This window comes from Aythya fuligula, chromosome 7 (genome assembly GCF_009819795.1).
Source record: "Aythya fuligula isolate bAytFul2 chromosome 7, bAytFul2.pri, whole genome shotgun sequence".
NCBI classification, from domain to species: Eukaryota; Metazoa; Chordata; class Aves; order Anseriformes; family Anatidae; genus Aythya; species Aythya fuligula.
The window spans coordinates 15,269,811-15,287,100 of record NC_045565.1 but is presented as its reverse complement, the minus strand read 5'-3'; the positions used below and the strand labels follow the sequence as shown (position 1 = coordinate 15,287,100).

The following is a 17,290-nucleotide window of genomic DNA, read 5'->3' as shown; positions in this document are numbered from 1 at the left end:
CTTTTCAGCATTAAAACTTTTATTGGCCTCTACCTCGAATGCACTGGCTAAGAGCTCAGTGGTACAAAAGTTGATGAGCAGAAAAATGTGACCTCCAGAAAAATGATCTCTAAACACTGTGTGCCTGCAACATTGATATGGCATAAGGCCAGCTGCTTCAAAACAGTGTGACTCTATCAAAACTCTGGCCTTCCACCCTTAGCACCCTCTAAACCTTTAATAGCTCTGTGAACATGACTTTGGTGCAGCTGTGTTACTGACTTTTTCTTGCCAAGAGCTGTCATTGAAAGACGCAGGAGACAGAGATCTGCTTTTTGGACAAGCTCCCTTACTAACACATAGGATGTAACCTCGCTGAAGGGGCAACCATTTCTTCCTGTTCCCTGTGCACTCTTGCCTGCTGTTCTGCCCTTGGCACTGGGCTTGGGTGGTCGTGGAATATTCTTCTGTTCCCATGTAGTCACACAGAATTTAGCCATCAGGTCTGTGGGCTGGCACAGGACTATCAAGCACTATTTTACTGGGATGTGTGTTGGCATGAAACACGCAAGAGGCTGAAGATCCTTCTCAGCAGAAGTACCAATACTCCTAAGAAAAACTAAAGGCTTCTGGTAAAGTTCTTGTGGTAGCACGCAGGAAAAGGCCACAATTCTCTTTGTGAAGAATTGTTGTAGTTTAGTTCATATAAAGGCAGCCTCAATGCAAATGATTACAAACAAACCAACAAAAACACTAAGGAAAACATTAACTTAATTTTGTCCTAAAATTTGGCAGCAGATTCCTTCCAGGTGTAATCTCTTGTCCAGGTGGGTTTCGCTCTCTGCAGCTTTGCCTCTTTCATGGCCCTTTTCAAGTGGCTCAGAACAGATGTGAAAAGCAACAAACTTGGATACTGAACAGAGAAGAAACTAGAAACTAGCTTTCTCTGCATTAGGGGCTTTCTGAGGTACCAAGGATTCCTACATTCTGCTGACTGTTGGGACAGGGAGCCAAACACCTGTGCAATTATGTGTGATCTTACAAATAGCTGCTGTTTCAGCTGGAATTAATGCATGGTTAGCTACACCTAACAGAAGGCATCCTTTTAATTGTTTGACTATGCCTTTGTGATTATTTTGTAGGTAGTACTCGGTGCAGTAATCCAAATCAAACATTCCCTGGCTAATAATGTAATAGGTGGCACCAGTGTAAACAGCCACGGAGTGCTTTACTAGTGTGCAGCATGGCACTACCAGGAAAATGTACACTGGTCAAAAATAGGGCATGCACACAGTCTCTCCTACTGAAAATGCTGCTATTAGTCCCACCTTATGCCACATCTGTGACACCTCTCTCTCTCCAGTGAAAACTGGGACCAATTCTTTCATGTATTCTGAAGGAAGAAAACTTTTGATAGTAGAAATGCTACAACACAGAAGTTCAGCTAGTGTAAACAAATATGACTATCTAGATACATTCATCTCCACCATCAAAAAGATTTACTCATTTCACACATCATCCTGTTTTCAGGATTTGGTTTTTGGGATGGTTAACTATTGAAGAAGAATGGAACTGATTGAATCCTGGTACATTTAGTTCAATGTTAAGTGAAACAGGATTTTCTGGTGTTCTACAACATGAATCTGCTTGTAACCTATGGAACAATTCCGTCTGCTTAGCACATGGCATTCAGTCTGTTGTTTTTTTTTGCTGCAACAAGTTCATCTTCTGCCTTGAAAAACAATTATGCTTGATGAATTTGATTAGTTCTTAGCCATTCAGTCCAATTTTCTTCCTTTATGGGAGTAAGAAAGTTAAAGGTAAAAATAGATGCTTGAAAGTTCACACATGACTGATCTGAGTATGCTTCAACACAAGTACAGATGATAAGGCACAACCTGGTCTGTACAAAGAGATCACCAAAAAGAAAAAAACATGATGTAGATCAATTAGCACCTCTAGCTAAAGATCCCGCCCCCCCCTTGCCATGCTGCATTCTTTGCTTGAAGAGAATTTTTATAGGCAATTTGTTCTCTATTCCCCCAGGGCTTTTCTTTCCTTAATAGTCTTTAGATTTATTGGAGAGAGATTGATTATTTCAAATTATTGAATATGAACACCATTATTTAATGACAAAGACTGTTTCAAAAAACCCAACACCCCATTACATTCACACATCTCATTTTCCTTTGCTATATGTAATATATTGTAATTGGACCTAGTTGGGAAACTTCAATAAAATTTTTCTTTCTTTTTGTTATTAAATGTCAGCCTGAACATTGAATCAATATAACTGTGTAAATTGAATAAATTGTTTTCAATCTAAAGATGCACACAGTATAATTACGTACTTTAAAGTTTTGTTGTTTTTTTTTTTTTCTTGGCAATCTGGAGGGATTTTAAAAATATCAGTAGCGTATCATTTGTCATAAATTCTAAGACTGACATGTCAGCATTGGCTCTGCCTGTCAAACTTAGATCGATGCATTTGTGTCACATAGCATGAAGTGACATAACTCACAGTGATGGAATGAGGTTTATCAGAAACTTCTGTTATATAAAGCACAAATTATTTAGATAATTCACCCTTTTAAACGGCATCAGATGTTAGCAAGGAAAAGTAGTTTTCAGTTTTGAAGCACAGCGACTAAACAGCTATTAAATGTGCACTTCTATTTAAGAGTTACAAGTTTTAAATTGTGCTCTTTATTACTTTTCTGCATAAGCTAATTTGGTCGTTTTGAAAATATTTGTTATGTGATGAAACTAGATGCCAGAAAAATGCCATTAGCAGAGACAACTTCAGATGGAAACTATAAGCAGTGTAGGAGAATAGGATAAGAAGCCTTTGGCTTGTGCTTTTTTTTTTTTTTTTCCTTTGTGCAATCCAATGAGCTTGTGAATTCTAGTGAATACTTAAATTTTTAAAAAGGAGGAATAAAAAAAAGCCACAGTACTCTGAATAAAGCAGCACTTTCCTTGCACCTTCCATATTAAAAAAAAAAAAAAAAAAAAAAAAAAAAGGATGACTGCTAGCAATTTTGAATACACTCTGAATGTGGACTTAGAGTAAGCAAAATTGCTTTGACTTTCAATGTGCTTTATTAGTGGCTTATCTTCAGGTCTCTTTGATTTTTTTTGTCTTTTTTTTTTTTTTTTTTTTTTTAAATTCATGCTTATGTGATCTACAGTTCACTGGTGTATTTGGACTTGTCAGTTTTTCATCTAATTTGTGTGGAGGGAAAGAAAAGAAACATCGAGAGGACAGAAATGGCTTTTCCTTCCTACACAGATTGCAGAGACTACCAGATCTGGGCAAAGAAGGAGGAACTTTGCCTCAAACTTCAGCACTCATTTGGGAAGAAACACATTGTTTCATGTAAAAAATAAAAGCTAGGTGGCACGGACAGCTCAAAGAAGCATCTTTGAACCAATATCAGGGCAACATAATAATGAGCAGAAGTTCTTACAGCTGGTGTCTATTCTGCCTACCCAGTGCTTCATCTGTTTAAAATGGCTATGTTCCATTACAGCTGAGACTGTACAATCTTGGGTAGCTGTGTTAGACTGCTCAGTGGCGTGACAACTTGATGTAGCTGTGAAGCATTTTGAAATACAAAATTTCCTTTTGTTTCACTGTGATTGCACAGGCATAAGGATTGCAAAAGATCCCCTTTTTCCTCTCAAAAGGGTATGAGGCCAAATTCTCTGAAAAATCTAGGCTTATTTAACGTAATGAAGTTACTGGCACCTGAGCTTTTTTACTTCAAAGGAAGCAACAATTTGGGAGACTTGTATTGGACCTCATAGCCACTACATCATTGATACAGAAATTTCTGTATGTTCTTCAGGCTGCTGCGGCAAAGGGCTGACTGCTAAGGCAGCCAGCTGATAGACAAAATAAATTTATTTCTGGAATCACTTAGTTCTATCTTTTCCGTCCCCTTCTATCCCTTCCATTTGTATTATTTATAGGTTGTGGAGCACCTGCAGTTACAGTGCCTGGGTGAGGCTTTCATAAGTCACTTGTGCTGTTCACATCTGTGCTCTGGATCACCTTGGAGAAACGCCTGAGTGCTGTCAGCCAGCTGCTGGCTTTCAGATTTATTTCCTCTGCAGACATCAGAGAAGAGTAATTGTGCAGAAATGGTGCTTCTGAAGAGAGAAATGTTTTGGAAGAGTTTATTTATATGGAAATAGAGCTTTGTGTAAGGGTCCTGCAAGTCTTCTCAGGTGTTATTTTCCACGTGTATGCCTTCAAAGGAAGGGGGGGCGGTATGTTCATGGACTATTCAAGTGTGTTTTTTTCTTTGAATATTATAACTGTATGTTTATAAGCTTCATTAAAAAGTCAATGGCGATTCTGTTTCGCGTGGATTAAAGTCAGTGACAATTCTGGTTAGCGCGGTGAAAAGCTTTCATCTTTCTCACATCCAGTCCCTACTAAGGTACTTCCCTGTGATAGACTGTGCTGGGTAAAAATGTATACTAATGTGCATTCCTACAGCGCATTTTGCACCCTCTCGTGGATTTAGACATGCTCTGTTATCAGACAAGCTCCAAGCTGCGCTTCTCTTCGGCTCCGCTGTTGGGCCGGGGAAGGTCTGGCCCACCTGGCGAGGCGCTGCCCGCCTCCTCCACCCTCCCGCTCCCCAGGAGCCGAGGTCGCCCCTGGGTGCCTCGGGCACCTTCCCCCGGCCGTGTGCGGGCGCTGTGAGGGGGCTCCCCGGCAGCAGCGTGACCAGGCCCTGGGCCCGGCCGCCCGGGGCCCCCCCGGATGCCGCCGCCGCCCCGCTCCGCCCTTTCCGCCTGCCGCGCCGCCGCCGCCGCCGCTTCCGTGCGGGTGATGGGGAGGCTGCGGGGGCCGCCGCCGCTGCAGGAGGCAGGGAGGGCGCCCGGGAGCCGCCGCCGTCCCGGGGCCGGGCGCTGCGGCACCGCCACTTAGCGCTGGTGGGTGAGCCGGGGCCGGGCGGGGAACGGGGGGCGTCCCTGCGCCGTGCCCCTGTCCCAGTCCCTGCCTTTCCCTTCCCCGCGGCGGCTGCTCGTGGGGTGCGGGCTCCTGGCGGTGGGGAGGAGGGTTCTGCCGTGCTTTGCGCCCTACGGGGGAAAAGGGGAAGGGTCCGGAGGGGTCGGGGCACGGCGAGGTGTGCAGGGCTGGCAGGAGGCTCCTGGCGAGGCGCGGAGGGGCTGCGATGCGGGAGCGCGGCTCGGGGAGGAGGCGTCCTGCGGGCTGGCAGCCAGCGCGAATTTAGCGGTGCCCTGCTCCGGGGGTCCTGCTGCTGCCGCTCTGCTTTGTTTTCCTCCCAGAAATACGCGGGTAAAGGCACAGCTCGGTCCTGGAGCTGCAGTCGTTCAGTTTTTGTAGTCGCTTCTCCGCATACAGAGCCTCAGCTTTGCTGCCCCCTCGGCTGGTTGGGATCCCTGAGCCATTGTAGATGTTTAATGATGATCACATAACTTGTAAAAGTTTCTCATTTCTTGTGTGTTTAGAAAGAAGAAGGCTTAGATGTTCTCAGGACTTAAAAAGATCAGTTTGTAAGTCATTGTCAGGAGTAAGAGCAAATGTGGTTTCGCTTCAGAGACTGTGCTGTTAGGTGGAAGGATTGGTCATGTCATCCCCCCTTTTCATCAGAAAATGGGGGCGTGAGAAGAAAAGGAAGAGGTAAACGGGGAAAGCGGTACACCTGAGTTGTTTTTCTGGTAAGTTGTCCAAGGGTAAAGAGCAGCAAACGTTACCAGATGGGTACAAGATTTCTTGAAGTTGGAGGAAGAAATACTTGACATTTGACATTTAGTGTGTGAAATGTACAAGGTCTTGTACAAACATTAATGGATATACCGTGAATTACGTTCTGTGATAAGTGGGGGAGTACTTGATCAGTTGCTTAAAAATCACTTGTGTGTGCCTTGAATTATGGTGGTAGGATAAAAAATGTTTTGTTCACTGGTTTGTAGATCAGCAGTTGAGCTGCTTTCAGTGTTCATTTGAGTGTAGTACAACCCATTTGGTTTAATGAGGGGTAACAGTCAAGGAGCGGTGGATGTTCTGTTCAGCTTGCTGCAGTGTGTAATCACTCTTAGTGGTTCTTAAGACAAATATGTTTAGCTTTCAGGATTTTCTGTAATAGCTGCTGTCAGTTTTGCATGGAGACATTCTGTCAGAAGGGCTCTTCTAAGCATATGGAGCTAATCTTTGATTTCACAGTATCAATTCTTTATTTTCCACAATGCAGCAATTCACTGAGTAATTCTTGTAAAGCACATCTTCCTATATGATTTAAAACCTAAGTCTTAGAATGAGCCAAACAAGTTTTACTTCGAGTTTTCTTATCTTTCTTTCATAAATACCATTAAGACCTTTGAGTACAGTTACAATACTGCTGACAATGTCACTTAATAGAAATGTTTATAAAGCAATTCTAACAGCAAAGTCACTAAGTAAAACTGAACGGAAGTTTTACAATAATATTGCTGCACTTGAAATTAATATAGGCTTGTAGGCTTGTTTCAGGGTAGTATCCAATTTTTCAGTCTTACAGTGGGCATTGTGCCATGCTTGGTCAGTTTTATAATTTATATATTTATGCGATATATGTATCACTGTCCTGTTTTTGCAAGTGTTTTTTTTCTCCCATTGTTTACAAGATAGACTGTATGTAGTGACATTTACAAGGTAAGGATCAAATCACTGCACTAGTGCACGCTATATGGCAATGAAACCTTTGGTGCTGTTTGCTCTAAATAAGCACTGGAGAATCTGGAGTTTTCAAGAAGAGCAGGTGACGAGCTGCTGATGCAAGCAGTGGGGTGCCCGAGACTTTTGGTGCATGACAAGGCAGTGCTGTTTCCAGCACGGCATTCAGTCAGTGTGCCAGACAGCAGCCTTCCTATTGCAGGCTGGCTCAGCGCGCGCTTTTGTGCATGGTGTTTTTGTGCAGCAGCACAGCCAACGCCTCAAACCTGTGTCACGCCCGCATTGCAAGCTAGCAGACTTTGTACAGGAAAACTTTTCACCCAAGGTGTGAGGTGCTGTGCTCCTCGGCCAGCTGACCTGGTGAAGGAGGGACAGCTGGAGTCGCCTATATGCAAACTGCAGCCTGAAACCTCCTACAGAGAAATGTAGGTTACGTCGTGTGAGATCTGATAGCTCTTCAGCGTCCTTCCTAAAATTACTCTCAAGGATGGCAAGAACTGAACATAGCTGGGAAAATAAAATCCTGAAGCATGTCAGCAAGGAGAGCCACGGGCCGTGCCCCGTACATGTGGTCAGACTGTGGGGCTGCAAGGATGCTGGTAGCTTGGTGTGTGTGTCTGGGGCCAACTCGCTCGGTATCCCACTCACCCTGCTGCTGGCACAGCCAGAGGCTCGTCTAACCCCTCAGCTATGATTCTGGTGTAAGCGAGCTCTGTTTCTATGATGGGCCATTCCTGTAACAGGACTACTGCCCAGTGTTAGTGTAATGGCAGTGCTACTTTCCCTTCCCTATCGTAGGGGTAATATTTGACTTCCACGTTTGTAATTCAGGGTAATGACTTAGTGTCCATGTGCTGGAGAAGTTAGGGGCGTAATGTTTGACTGACAGTGATTCAGTAGAGGAAAACATGATAGAACTGTGGGTATTAATTTTGGGAGAGATATATATTTAAATAAGGAAAATCCAGGGAAAATGTTAATAATATTGGAAAACATAGCTAGGGTATGCTTAGTCTTGCAGAGGCAACTTGTTTTTGAAAATGCCTTAACCAAACTGTAGAAATATTCGTGAGTTAGACGCACCATTTTTTGTAAAATAAAATAAAAAGACTCCTTACACCCATCAGCATTGCGCACATGCAGTAGTTCATATTTGGTTGTATCCATGCTGTTAATTGAAAGGCCAGAGAAAGAAAAGGGGAAATAGAACACATGATATGTACTGCTGATGGGCTGACTAAATATAAAATCACAGTAACAGGAAAGTAATCAACCAGCTAGCTGCAGACATTGCTGATGTCAGGAGAAAAGTATATTTTGCCCTCTGACACTTCAGTCTGTACTTGGTCCATGTTATTCACGCGTTCCATTATTTGGTTTCGCAGATAAAACCAGTAACGTAGAAGGCAAAGTAGCTGTTGGTGCTGTTTTCTTCCAAAAGGCAAGTACAGTCATCTAGGTGTCTTGCTCTCTTCGGTCAGGTCGATCAGTCTTGCATCGCAGACAGGTAGTGTTGGAAATGTTACGAAGCGTAAGTGGAATCTGTATTGGAGTCCAAGTTAACATATTGGGATAAAGAAATTGCATAAAAGGCATAGGAAAAAATTAAGGATTATCGTAAGTATAGAATATTTCTGCTTCTGTCCTGTAAACTCACACTTTTAGTAAGCTTCAAAACTGAATAGTAGCAATTGGGCATAGAGATCAGTATTGTATTCCAGGTGCTTAGATTAAGTGCTAAGAAAAAATGCTTTTTACTGTGTAAGCTACAGAAGTGGCACTGAATGCGCAGTCTGAAGGAGAGCGTTGCTTCCGGGTTTAAAGAAAAACCCTCGCATCAAAACTGAACGTAACCTGTAGCTCTGAAGATGAAGTTAGCTGTGAGCTGTGTGGAATGGTGAAGTTTGTGCTTTAAGTGCTTGTTTCTTTTGCAGTTGGCTAAATGCCTTTTCTTTGGCAGCATCTAAAAGCAGGAGTGGGTCCTATCAGGTGCATCTTAAGCTGATGCAGACTTTCTCCCAGGTCCACTCTGTTCAGTAATGACCTTTGATGTTTTGGGGTATGCTTACTCAGTGTTGCAAGGTCACTTTTACTGCATGTTACACAAGGGCAGGTGTATTCATTTATTTATAAGTTCTGGAATGCCATACGAAGAAACACTGGGTTGGTGTTAGGATTCTTGACTCATACTGGTTCGTTCAAATGAAAGGAGTTCTGATAGGGTAAAGAAAGTTTCTTGCCTTTGCTCTCAGAAGTTGCTTTGGTTAGAAGACAGACCAGTGAGTTGAGTACATTTTGGTAAGTCTAAATTCACTGCTTTTAGAAAACTGGTGATGACTACAGTGTTACAAAAACACCGTGATAGCAAACATTTGCAGTTCATCTGCAGTTCTAGGTGACGCTGGAAATCCAGATGAGCAACTTAAGTGTTACGTTGTTTTTGTTTTTACCTGACTAAGATTTTAAAAAAATACAAAGGTGAATAAACTGATTGTTAATTTGCAAACTAATTGTCATAATTTCTTTTGTAATAGCTGTGTTATAGTTGTTTTGAGCAGTATTTTCAAAAGTAGTAAGATAAGAGAAATGAACAAATATGCTCTTACATGGAGAAGGAAGAATATAGTAGATGTGGAGAAGACTAGTAATTGTTTGTGGATGTTTCAGCAACTGTTTAAATAAAGGTGTTAAAGCTCATGTACATATTGACTGTATGTGGAGTTTTGAGGAATCAAATCTGCATTGTGTACGTGCTGTTTACATATAAACAGCTGCAGAGGGAATATTGTACCACTCCCTCAGTGCTTTTAGTAGGGCAGCTTTGAGTTGTGCTTCCATTTTTCTTCTAACCTGTATCTTTTGTACTGATGGGAAATCTTGATTGACAAGTCAAATGTTCTCTGATATAGAAGAAAGTAGGGCAGTCCTATTAGATGTATAGTGGAAGAAAAAGTTGCACCCAGTAATTATAAGTGCTACTTCTAACAATAGGTACAGCGCCTTTTTAAAACAAGCAGCGAGACGTAAAGATGATACTGCAAATGATTTATCTTAAGTACGCATTTCAAACAGATGTATATAAAGCTGATGACTGCACCGTTAACATACAACAAAGTTATCCCAAGTCTGTATGACTGTAGATACCTTGTCTTAGATTTACTTGGCGGGGGGGTGTCACACTGCCAAAGCTTCTGGACGAATTTTAAATCAGTGGAATATGTTGGACCTGTAATGTACTATTTTTTTTTTTATCTCTTAATTCAGTTTTGCATAGTTGCTGGCTATACTTTCTTGCTTAGTTCTGAACTGCAAACAGCAGAAAAGACTAATGATTAAGCTGATATTTAAACAGGGTAATCTTTGTTCTTCATTGCCTAGCATAATTCACAAATTCAGGTTTTCTTTTTTAACAAAAGAATAAAAGACTGGGTATATCTAGGAAATATTCTGCTTCTAGGTGGCTTTAAATTTCTATTGAGGCTCAAATTAGATAAACTTTCCTCTGTTTTGCTGGACTCCAAGTGTTAAAAAATATTTTTGTATTACTTGCCTAATGAATCATATGTCTGTTTTTTGCCAGATTCATACATAAAACATCTTTGCCTAAGTAAGCTTCTAAAAACACACAGAAGACACCAATGTTTCAGTAATCTTCATTAGACATTGAGGTCTTCTCTCTTTCTCCAATATCTAACAGGTCAATTTTATTGGTGCATAGAGAAGGACGATGGCAGGCAATAACCAGCTTTGCATTCGACGTTGGACAACCAAGAACGTGGCCAAGTGGCTGAAGGAAGAAGGCTTCTGTGAATATGTGGATATTTTGTGCAATAGACACAGGCTAGATGGAATTACATTGCTGACACTTACAGAATACGATTTACGATCCCCTCCACTGGAAATCAAAGTCCTGGGGGATATCAAAAGGCTAATGTTGTCCATTCGCAAGCTACAGAAGCAACATATCGATGTCCTAGAAGAGCTGGGTTACAGCAGCGATAGTCACATTGGCACAGTGTGCGCTACTGTTGGTTCGCTGCAGGGTACAGATTGGTTTTGTAATGGTGAAGTACCTCGGGACTATGATGGACCAATTACTGACTTGAATGGTGATCAATATCAGTATGCAAATGGCAAAAACAAACACTCCACGAGGAGACTGGACCCAGAGTACTGGAAAACAATTTTGAGTTGTGTGTATGTCTTCATAGTGTTCGGCTTTACATCGTTTGTTATGGTTATAGTACATGAACGAGTACCTGACATGCAAACGTATCCACCTCTACCAGACATATTTCTAGATAGGTAAGATTTTTTTTTAAAAAACAATACAATAAAACCATGTTTAAAGTATAGGCTGCTTTTTCTTCATTCTCAACATTTCTAATGCTCTTGAAAATGCTCTACAAAATTGTCATGAGTATAGTAAACTCTCTGCTAAGACTGAAATGTGCTTCTGTTAGATGTAGGGATTTGGTCTTCTCAGGGTAAAGTAATCTGTTATTTTACCCCATTTATATTTAATTCTGCATCTTTAGTGAATCACAACGCAGGAATTAATTCTTCCATCTTCTCATTCTAGTAAAAAGGATGATGGTCAACTCTCATAGGTAAGCAGACACATACATTTTCTGAAATCCAGATGCTGCTGTGAAGCATAACGTGTCTTGGTGTAGGAAGACTTACGATGAAGAAATGTTTTGGTCTTAAAATTTAAGTTCTTTCACAGTCCTGGCAGCCCACAGATGGCTGACAATCTGGAGAAGAGATGTACTTAGCTTTGGGAAAGTTGGTCAACGAAGTGCCAATGAGTAAGGAAATGAAAAGGGATAGTATTGATACTGTATTTATACTGTCTTCTTGATGTTAACTTGTTTAAAATGCTTTAGGGGAACTGAAGCAGACCAAATATGTCAGCTTCCTTACAAACCATAGAGTATCTGTGTATGAAAACACTTTAATGACTTAAACAGTGCCTGTGGCTTTTCTAGTGTTAAAGAATATATTCCATTTCAGTCAGAAAAGATACACAACACCAGAGGTGAAATTCTAGTCAATGACGAGAAATTTAGTAGGAGATAAATGCTCCATTTATCGTTTCGTTTAGATCCTGGAAGTCTTCAAAGCGTTTAGATGTAGAGCTTAGGGAAATGGTTTAGTGGGGACTAGTTAGCGTTAGGTCAGAGGTGGACTCGATGACCTTGAGGTCTCTTCCAACCTAGAAAATTCTGTGATTCTGTGATTTGAGGAAGTTCACTTGCACACACGGAGAATTTATGGCCTGTGAGAGTTCCAAAAGACAAGATAAACTGTCTAAAAGCCACAGTCTTTTTATTCTTGCCAGTAATTTTCATTAATGGTTTTAGTGAAGTCAGTAGGGGCCTAATCTTCTGACGTAGAGTGCAGAATCCCCAATAAAAGTAGATCAGCTCAGCAAGGATGGACCTTATCAAACAAAGTGACGGAGGGGAGAGAGAATGAGAACTATGTCATTGCTGGATTTTGTTTCCCCAGGACAATTCCACAGTACACATTGAGTGGAAGGATATGGAGGAGCTCAGACAGCAGCAACCCACCCAAACAATGCAAGAGGATTATACAAATCTAGCATTTGAGCAACACTTGCTAGCCCTTTGTATCAAAGAGAACACAACTATTAGGAACAGCCTCTCCTGAAAGCTGTCAGTCTGTATTTTGGTGAAGTTGCAGGGAGAAAATTGTAGCTACTGCCCACAAGGAAGTATTAAATCTTGACAAGCAAGGCTAAGCTGTTTGCATACAGTGATTATCTATCACTGAAATCTAACTTCAAAAGTCATTTATACTTTCCTGTGTAGTTCTGCTTCCTTAAAGTTGTGCAGCATTTCATTGTGTTGACATGGTATTCTTATAAGCATAAGCAGCATACTTGACATGCAAGTTTGTGTCAGATTACCATTGTTTCCCAACAATCTTCAAAGGAACATCGTCTTAGTAAATCACATGTAAATTAAAAGAGCAAACTAGAGATTTTCTTTCATTTACTGAATTCTGTGTAAACGTTTGCTGAAAGTACATTACTAGGAGATAATAAAAATAATTTATTTAATTCAGTCTATTGATAATTTTGATTGTAGTATAAACTATTGTGAGATTAACTCAAGTTCATTTTGTAGTTAAAAAGAACCTTATATGCTTTTTTTTGTAATTACTGAGACTAGAAAGAAAAAGTCAAGCCTTTGTGTTTGTATTTTAGGTTAACATCCTTGCTTCATCTTCTTTTTTTTTTTTTTTTTTTTTTTTTATTATAGTGTCCCAAGGATACCATGGGCTTTTGCTATGACTGAAGTATGTGGTGTAATTCTTTGCTACATTTGGCTATTGGTTCTTCTGCTTCACAAACACAGGTACAGTGTATATATGCATTCAAATTAAGTGGTGCCTTGATCTAGAGGAAGGACTTAAAAAGAATTTATCAGGACCAATTAAGGCTCTACAGTTAATATAAGTTTATGAATTTCTTAATATTGTTGAAATGGAGTATGAGGACAATTTAATCAAGGATGTTGAGTTATAAACATTACGGAGTAATATGGGTGTATTTTTCTACCAGACTTGCTGGTTATTTTCTTTTGTACATATATGTTTCAGAGAGCCACCAGTATGTATTCTCATGTTGTAAAAATTCTGTTTATAAGAAAATTCTATGAGAATGAAACTTCACAGGATGACTGAGCCAGCCTAGCAGCTTGCTGTTACTGAAGGAGGGGAGAGAAACCTTTTGTGTGTGTGTGTGCATATTTTAAGTTAAATTTTACCAGTTTGTTGATCTTTTATAGGTTCACCAACAGAAGGTATGAGTGCCAAAGCTAGTACAAGTACAGCTAGTATAGCTGCAGAGAGAAGTGGGGATGGTGGGGCTTTTGGTGGCAGTAAGCCTGCTCCTTGTTTCACCCCTGTCATGTGGAATAATGCCTTTATAGTACTACTGAAAATAAATAAACAATACAATGACATTTGGAACAATGGTGAAAGGACCTAATGGAACTAAACTGTGGTGGGAGGAAATGTTTTCTTCATGAAAATACAATATATTAGTATTCTTACTGTCAGTTCCTATGTATTTTTTCCCAGGTCTATACTTCTGCGAAGGCTGTGCAGCCTCATGGGGACGGTATTCTTACTACGTTGCGTTACAATGTTTGTTACCTCGCTCTCCGTGCCAGGCCAGCACTTACAGTGTACTGGAAAGGTAAAAACTTTAAATGCTTTAAATTCTTTCTCAGGATTTTTTTTTTAAATGCATATTTTTAAATTTTATTTAGGTTATGGTTACGATTACTGTAACCATCATGCTAGGTGTGTATTTGTTAGAATAGCACATGGCTCTTATCTTCCCCTCCATCCCTAACTTTATTAGTTGCTATTGTGCATGTATGCATCCTTAGGGGTCTTAGAAACACCTGCTGCATTGGGGAGGAGATGGTGACTTGGTGAAGGGAAGCAGGGGGACATTCGGACTATTTCACAACAAAAATTGAAGAGAATACATCAGAGAAATAAGCACTTCAGACACTGACTTAACAAAGACAAGATGAAAGTGGAATAGTCACTTTGTCTTGTTGGATGCTTTGTTTTGAAGAAAGTATTTCACCATATCTAAAGAAATATTCCATAGAACATGGGATCTAGTATTTTTATCTTAGCTTTTAGTTGGAAGAAGTTTGAGCTGAATACTGGAAGACTGACAAAGACACATTGGGAGGTAGAATGCATGTGGGGGAAGGAAAAAAAAAAAAAGGTGGCAGACTTGGTATGTAAATTACTTGCAACAAAACACTTACTCTAAATGTCAGGATTAATCAGAGGTACTAATTGTAGTTACTAATGGGACTGACTGCCACAATAAAATCTAAAGGTGTGCAAATGTGTATTTTAATAAAAGGCACAAAATGATCAATGCTACTAAACATACATAGTGCTAGACAGCTAATTTCTAGTTGTCTGTGGTATAACTTTAAGGGTATATTGTTTGGGCTGGGGAGGAACTTACTAAAGGTTAATGTTACTGTCTTTTAGTTGTACGGCAATGTTTGGGCAAAACTCCAGCGGGCATTTGCAATATGGAGTGGCTTTGGAATGACTCTGACTGGAGTACATACGTGTGGCGATTACATGTTCAGTGGCCACACTGTTGTCCTGACCATGCTTAACTTCTTTGTCACAGAATGTAAGTACACAGTGTCAATACTTGAATGTCCTTAAGTGTTAAGAATTTGTACTGTTTGCTGTCAACCACAGGTGCAAGAGTGTAAATACTTTAATGTCCTTAAGTATTCTCTGCTGCTTGCCCTCAGCCAAAGGCACGCTGAGTGATATTAAAGCTAACAAATTTAAATCATGGGCTTTTTCTCAGGTTTGTAACAGTTAACTTGCAGACAGTAAAGGAACAGAACCTTGTAAATTAATGGAAGGATAAATAGGGCACATGGGAAAAAACAAGTGAAATGAGCCAGGAAATCAGAAAGGCTTTGTAACTAGAATACTAGGGAAGGTATTAATGATTTTCTGTTACCTTTGTATCTGACAGTGACACATCAGACAAAATCCCAGTCTACGTTTATTTACCTTTAGTATAATCTGCAGATAAATAGGAAACCTCATGAGTGAGACTATATGAAACAGAGTTCTTCTGTAAATATGAGGTGTTATTAGATACATCATTATAGCAAGCTAAAATAATTAGCCTGAGTTCACATTTGATCGAATGACTGGAATAACAGAGTTATGTATACTTTGTTATATTTCCCCTTACACATGTAAAAGGCATGATTTTCATTAACAATAGTCAATGGGACGAAATTCTGATTTTCATGGTCCTGAAGAACTTCAGTATGCTGTGTTAATCCAGAAAAAGAATAGTAGCAGCTGTATCTGTAAAGCAGTAATGAAGTAGTTGACATTTATAACTTGTTATTATTGAATTTATTGGATGTGTGAATGTAAACAAAGCTTCCAGACAAAGACAAAAATTTCATCACATTTTGGATGGAAAAATCTGCACGTGAACTTGCTGGGTTTAGTCCTGGATTGAATTGCATGTTCTGTATCTCGTTCATGAAATGCTTCCTGCTATAGAAATAGTTCAAAGAACTTCATATATTCACAAGAAACTTTATATATGTAACAAAAGGGAATTGAACTGATTTCTACTTCTTGTTGTCAACTGTGCACTTTACAGCCCAGCGGTATGAGACACTCCAGGTCAGTTCCTTTCTGTTTTCTCCTAGATACGCCAAGGAGCTGGAACTTCTTGCACACCTTATCCTGGGTCCTGAACCTCTTTGGAATCTTCTTCATTTTGGCTGCACATGAACATTACTCTATTGATGTCTTCATTGCCTTTTACATCACTACAAGACTCTTTTTATATTACCACACGTTGGCTAATACTAGAGCATATCAGCAGAGTAGAAGAGCAAGGATCTGGTTTCCAATGTTTTCTTTCTTTGAATGCAATGTTAATGGTACTGTTCCCAATGAGTATTGCTGGCCATTTTCAAAACCTACGATAATGAAAGACTGATTGCTGAAGAGTGTGTGTGTCAGGTTGAGATTTTTATGAACTGTTATGACTAAGACCCTACAAGGCTAGCTGGAGGGGACATGAAGTAACAGTTTTCACTCCGTGGCCACTGCCTCCTTGTCGTGCTTCTTAGATTCTTAGCCATAGAACGGGGTTGCCACACTCTGCAGGGATGAGTTTTGTTCCTGTTTTAATGGAAGACAACACGGGGACTGGTAGAGGCAATCAGTGAATCATAACTACAAACCAGAGTAGTAAGGTTCTGTGTGAATGTTTAAGTAATTTCAAGTCACTTCAAATGTGTGCTTGTACTGAATATAATATACCATTTACAGGTCCAGTTAATCACCTTTACCTGACATGCCAGCCTTTATGTACACTGACTAAAAAATTAGAACCTTACAATGACTTTCTTTTAAAACAGTCAAAAATTTAATTATTGAAACAAACTCTGTGTACACTTAAAGATTGAGGAGTACTGTGTCATAATGAGGAAAACAATATAGTTCCTTGCTAAAAGAGTCTCTTAACTGTTAATAGTAAGTCTTAAAGTATAATTGACAATATAAATGGTCTGTGTATGGATTGCCAAAAATGAAAGTCTGCCTTGTGGCTATGGAATGATGTTTTGTGTTTTTTTTCGATGAGAGGTTATTTAGTCTAGTCTGTCAACTGTCTATATGGTTGTTCTGGCACCTGGAAGTTTTCCCTTTTGTTTTAAATAAATGAGTTAAAGTAAATGCTGCATCCACTGAACGTAATATTAATTTAGCTTTAGTGCATTTAAAGCCACAACATAATTTTTCTGTGTGGTTTTAATTGCTTTGTACCCAGCCCTATGCATGCTTTTTAGGAGCAGCTCTTTAACACTGGAGGAACAGAACAGTTATCTTCACATATCTTACTGTCCCATAAATGGACGGGGAAATGCATGTAGTAATCCTTTCAGGAAAAGTAATAATAGTGAGTTTTGGAAATAGTGCTCATATTGATGTATGTTTTAGCACTCTGGTGTCAACAATATGGTGAATATCTCTGGATATATATACACA

At 40.0% G+C, this 17,290-nt stretch overlaps 1 protein-coding gene across 2 annotated transcripts; it reads left to right on the top strand.

The window, feature by feature from the left end:
* The first annotated feature begins 4,860 nt into the window (after positions 1-4,860).
* SAMD8 (sterile alpha motif domain containing 8) lies at positions 4,861-16,859 on the top strand. 2 transcript variants are annotated; one of them, XM_032191021.1, is made up of 7 exons: positions 4,861-4,929; positions 5,470-5,679; positions 10,371-10,978; positions 12,964-13,059; positions 13,787-13,904; positions 14,732-14,882; positions 15,943-16,859. In XM_032191021.1, exons 3-7 carry the CDS (start codon positions 10,401-10,403, stop codon positions 16,236-16,238), a joined length of 1,239 nt encoding a protein of 412 aa, XP_032046912.1. In that variant the 5' UTR covers positions 4,861-4,929; positions 5,470-5,679; positions 10,371-10,400; the 3' UTR covers positions 16,239-16,859. The 2 variants fall into 2 exon arrangements, with proteins under 2 accessions (XP_032046912.1, XP_032046911.1); XM_032191020.1 differs by lacking the exon at positions 5,470-5,679.
* The last annotated feature ends 431 nt before the right edge of the window (positions 16,860-17,290 follow it).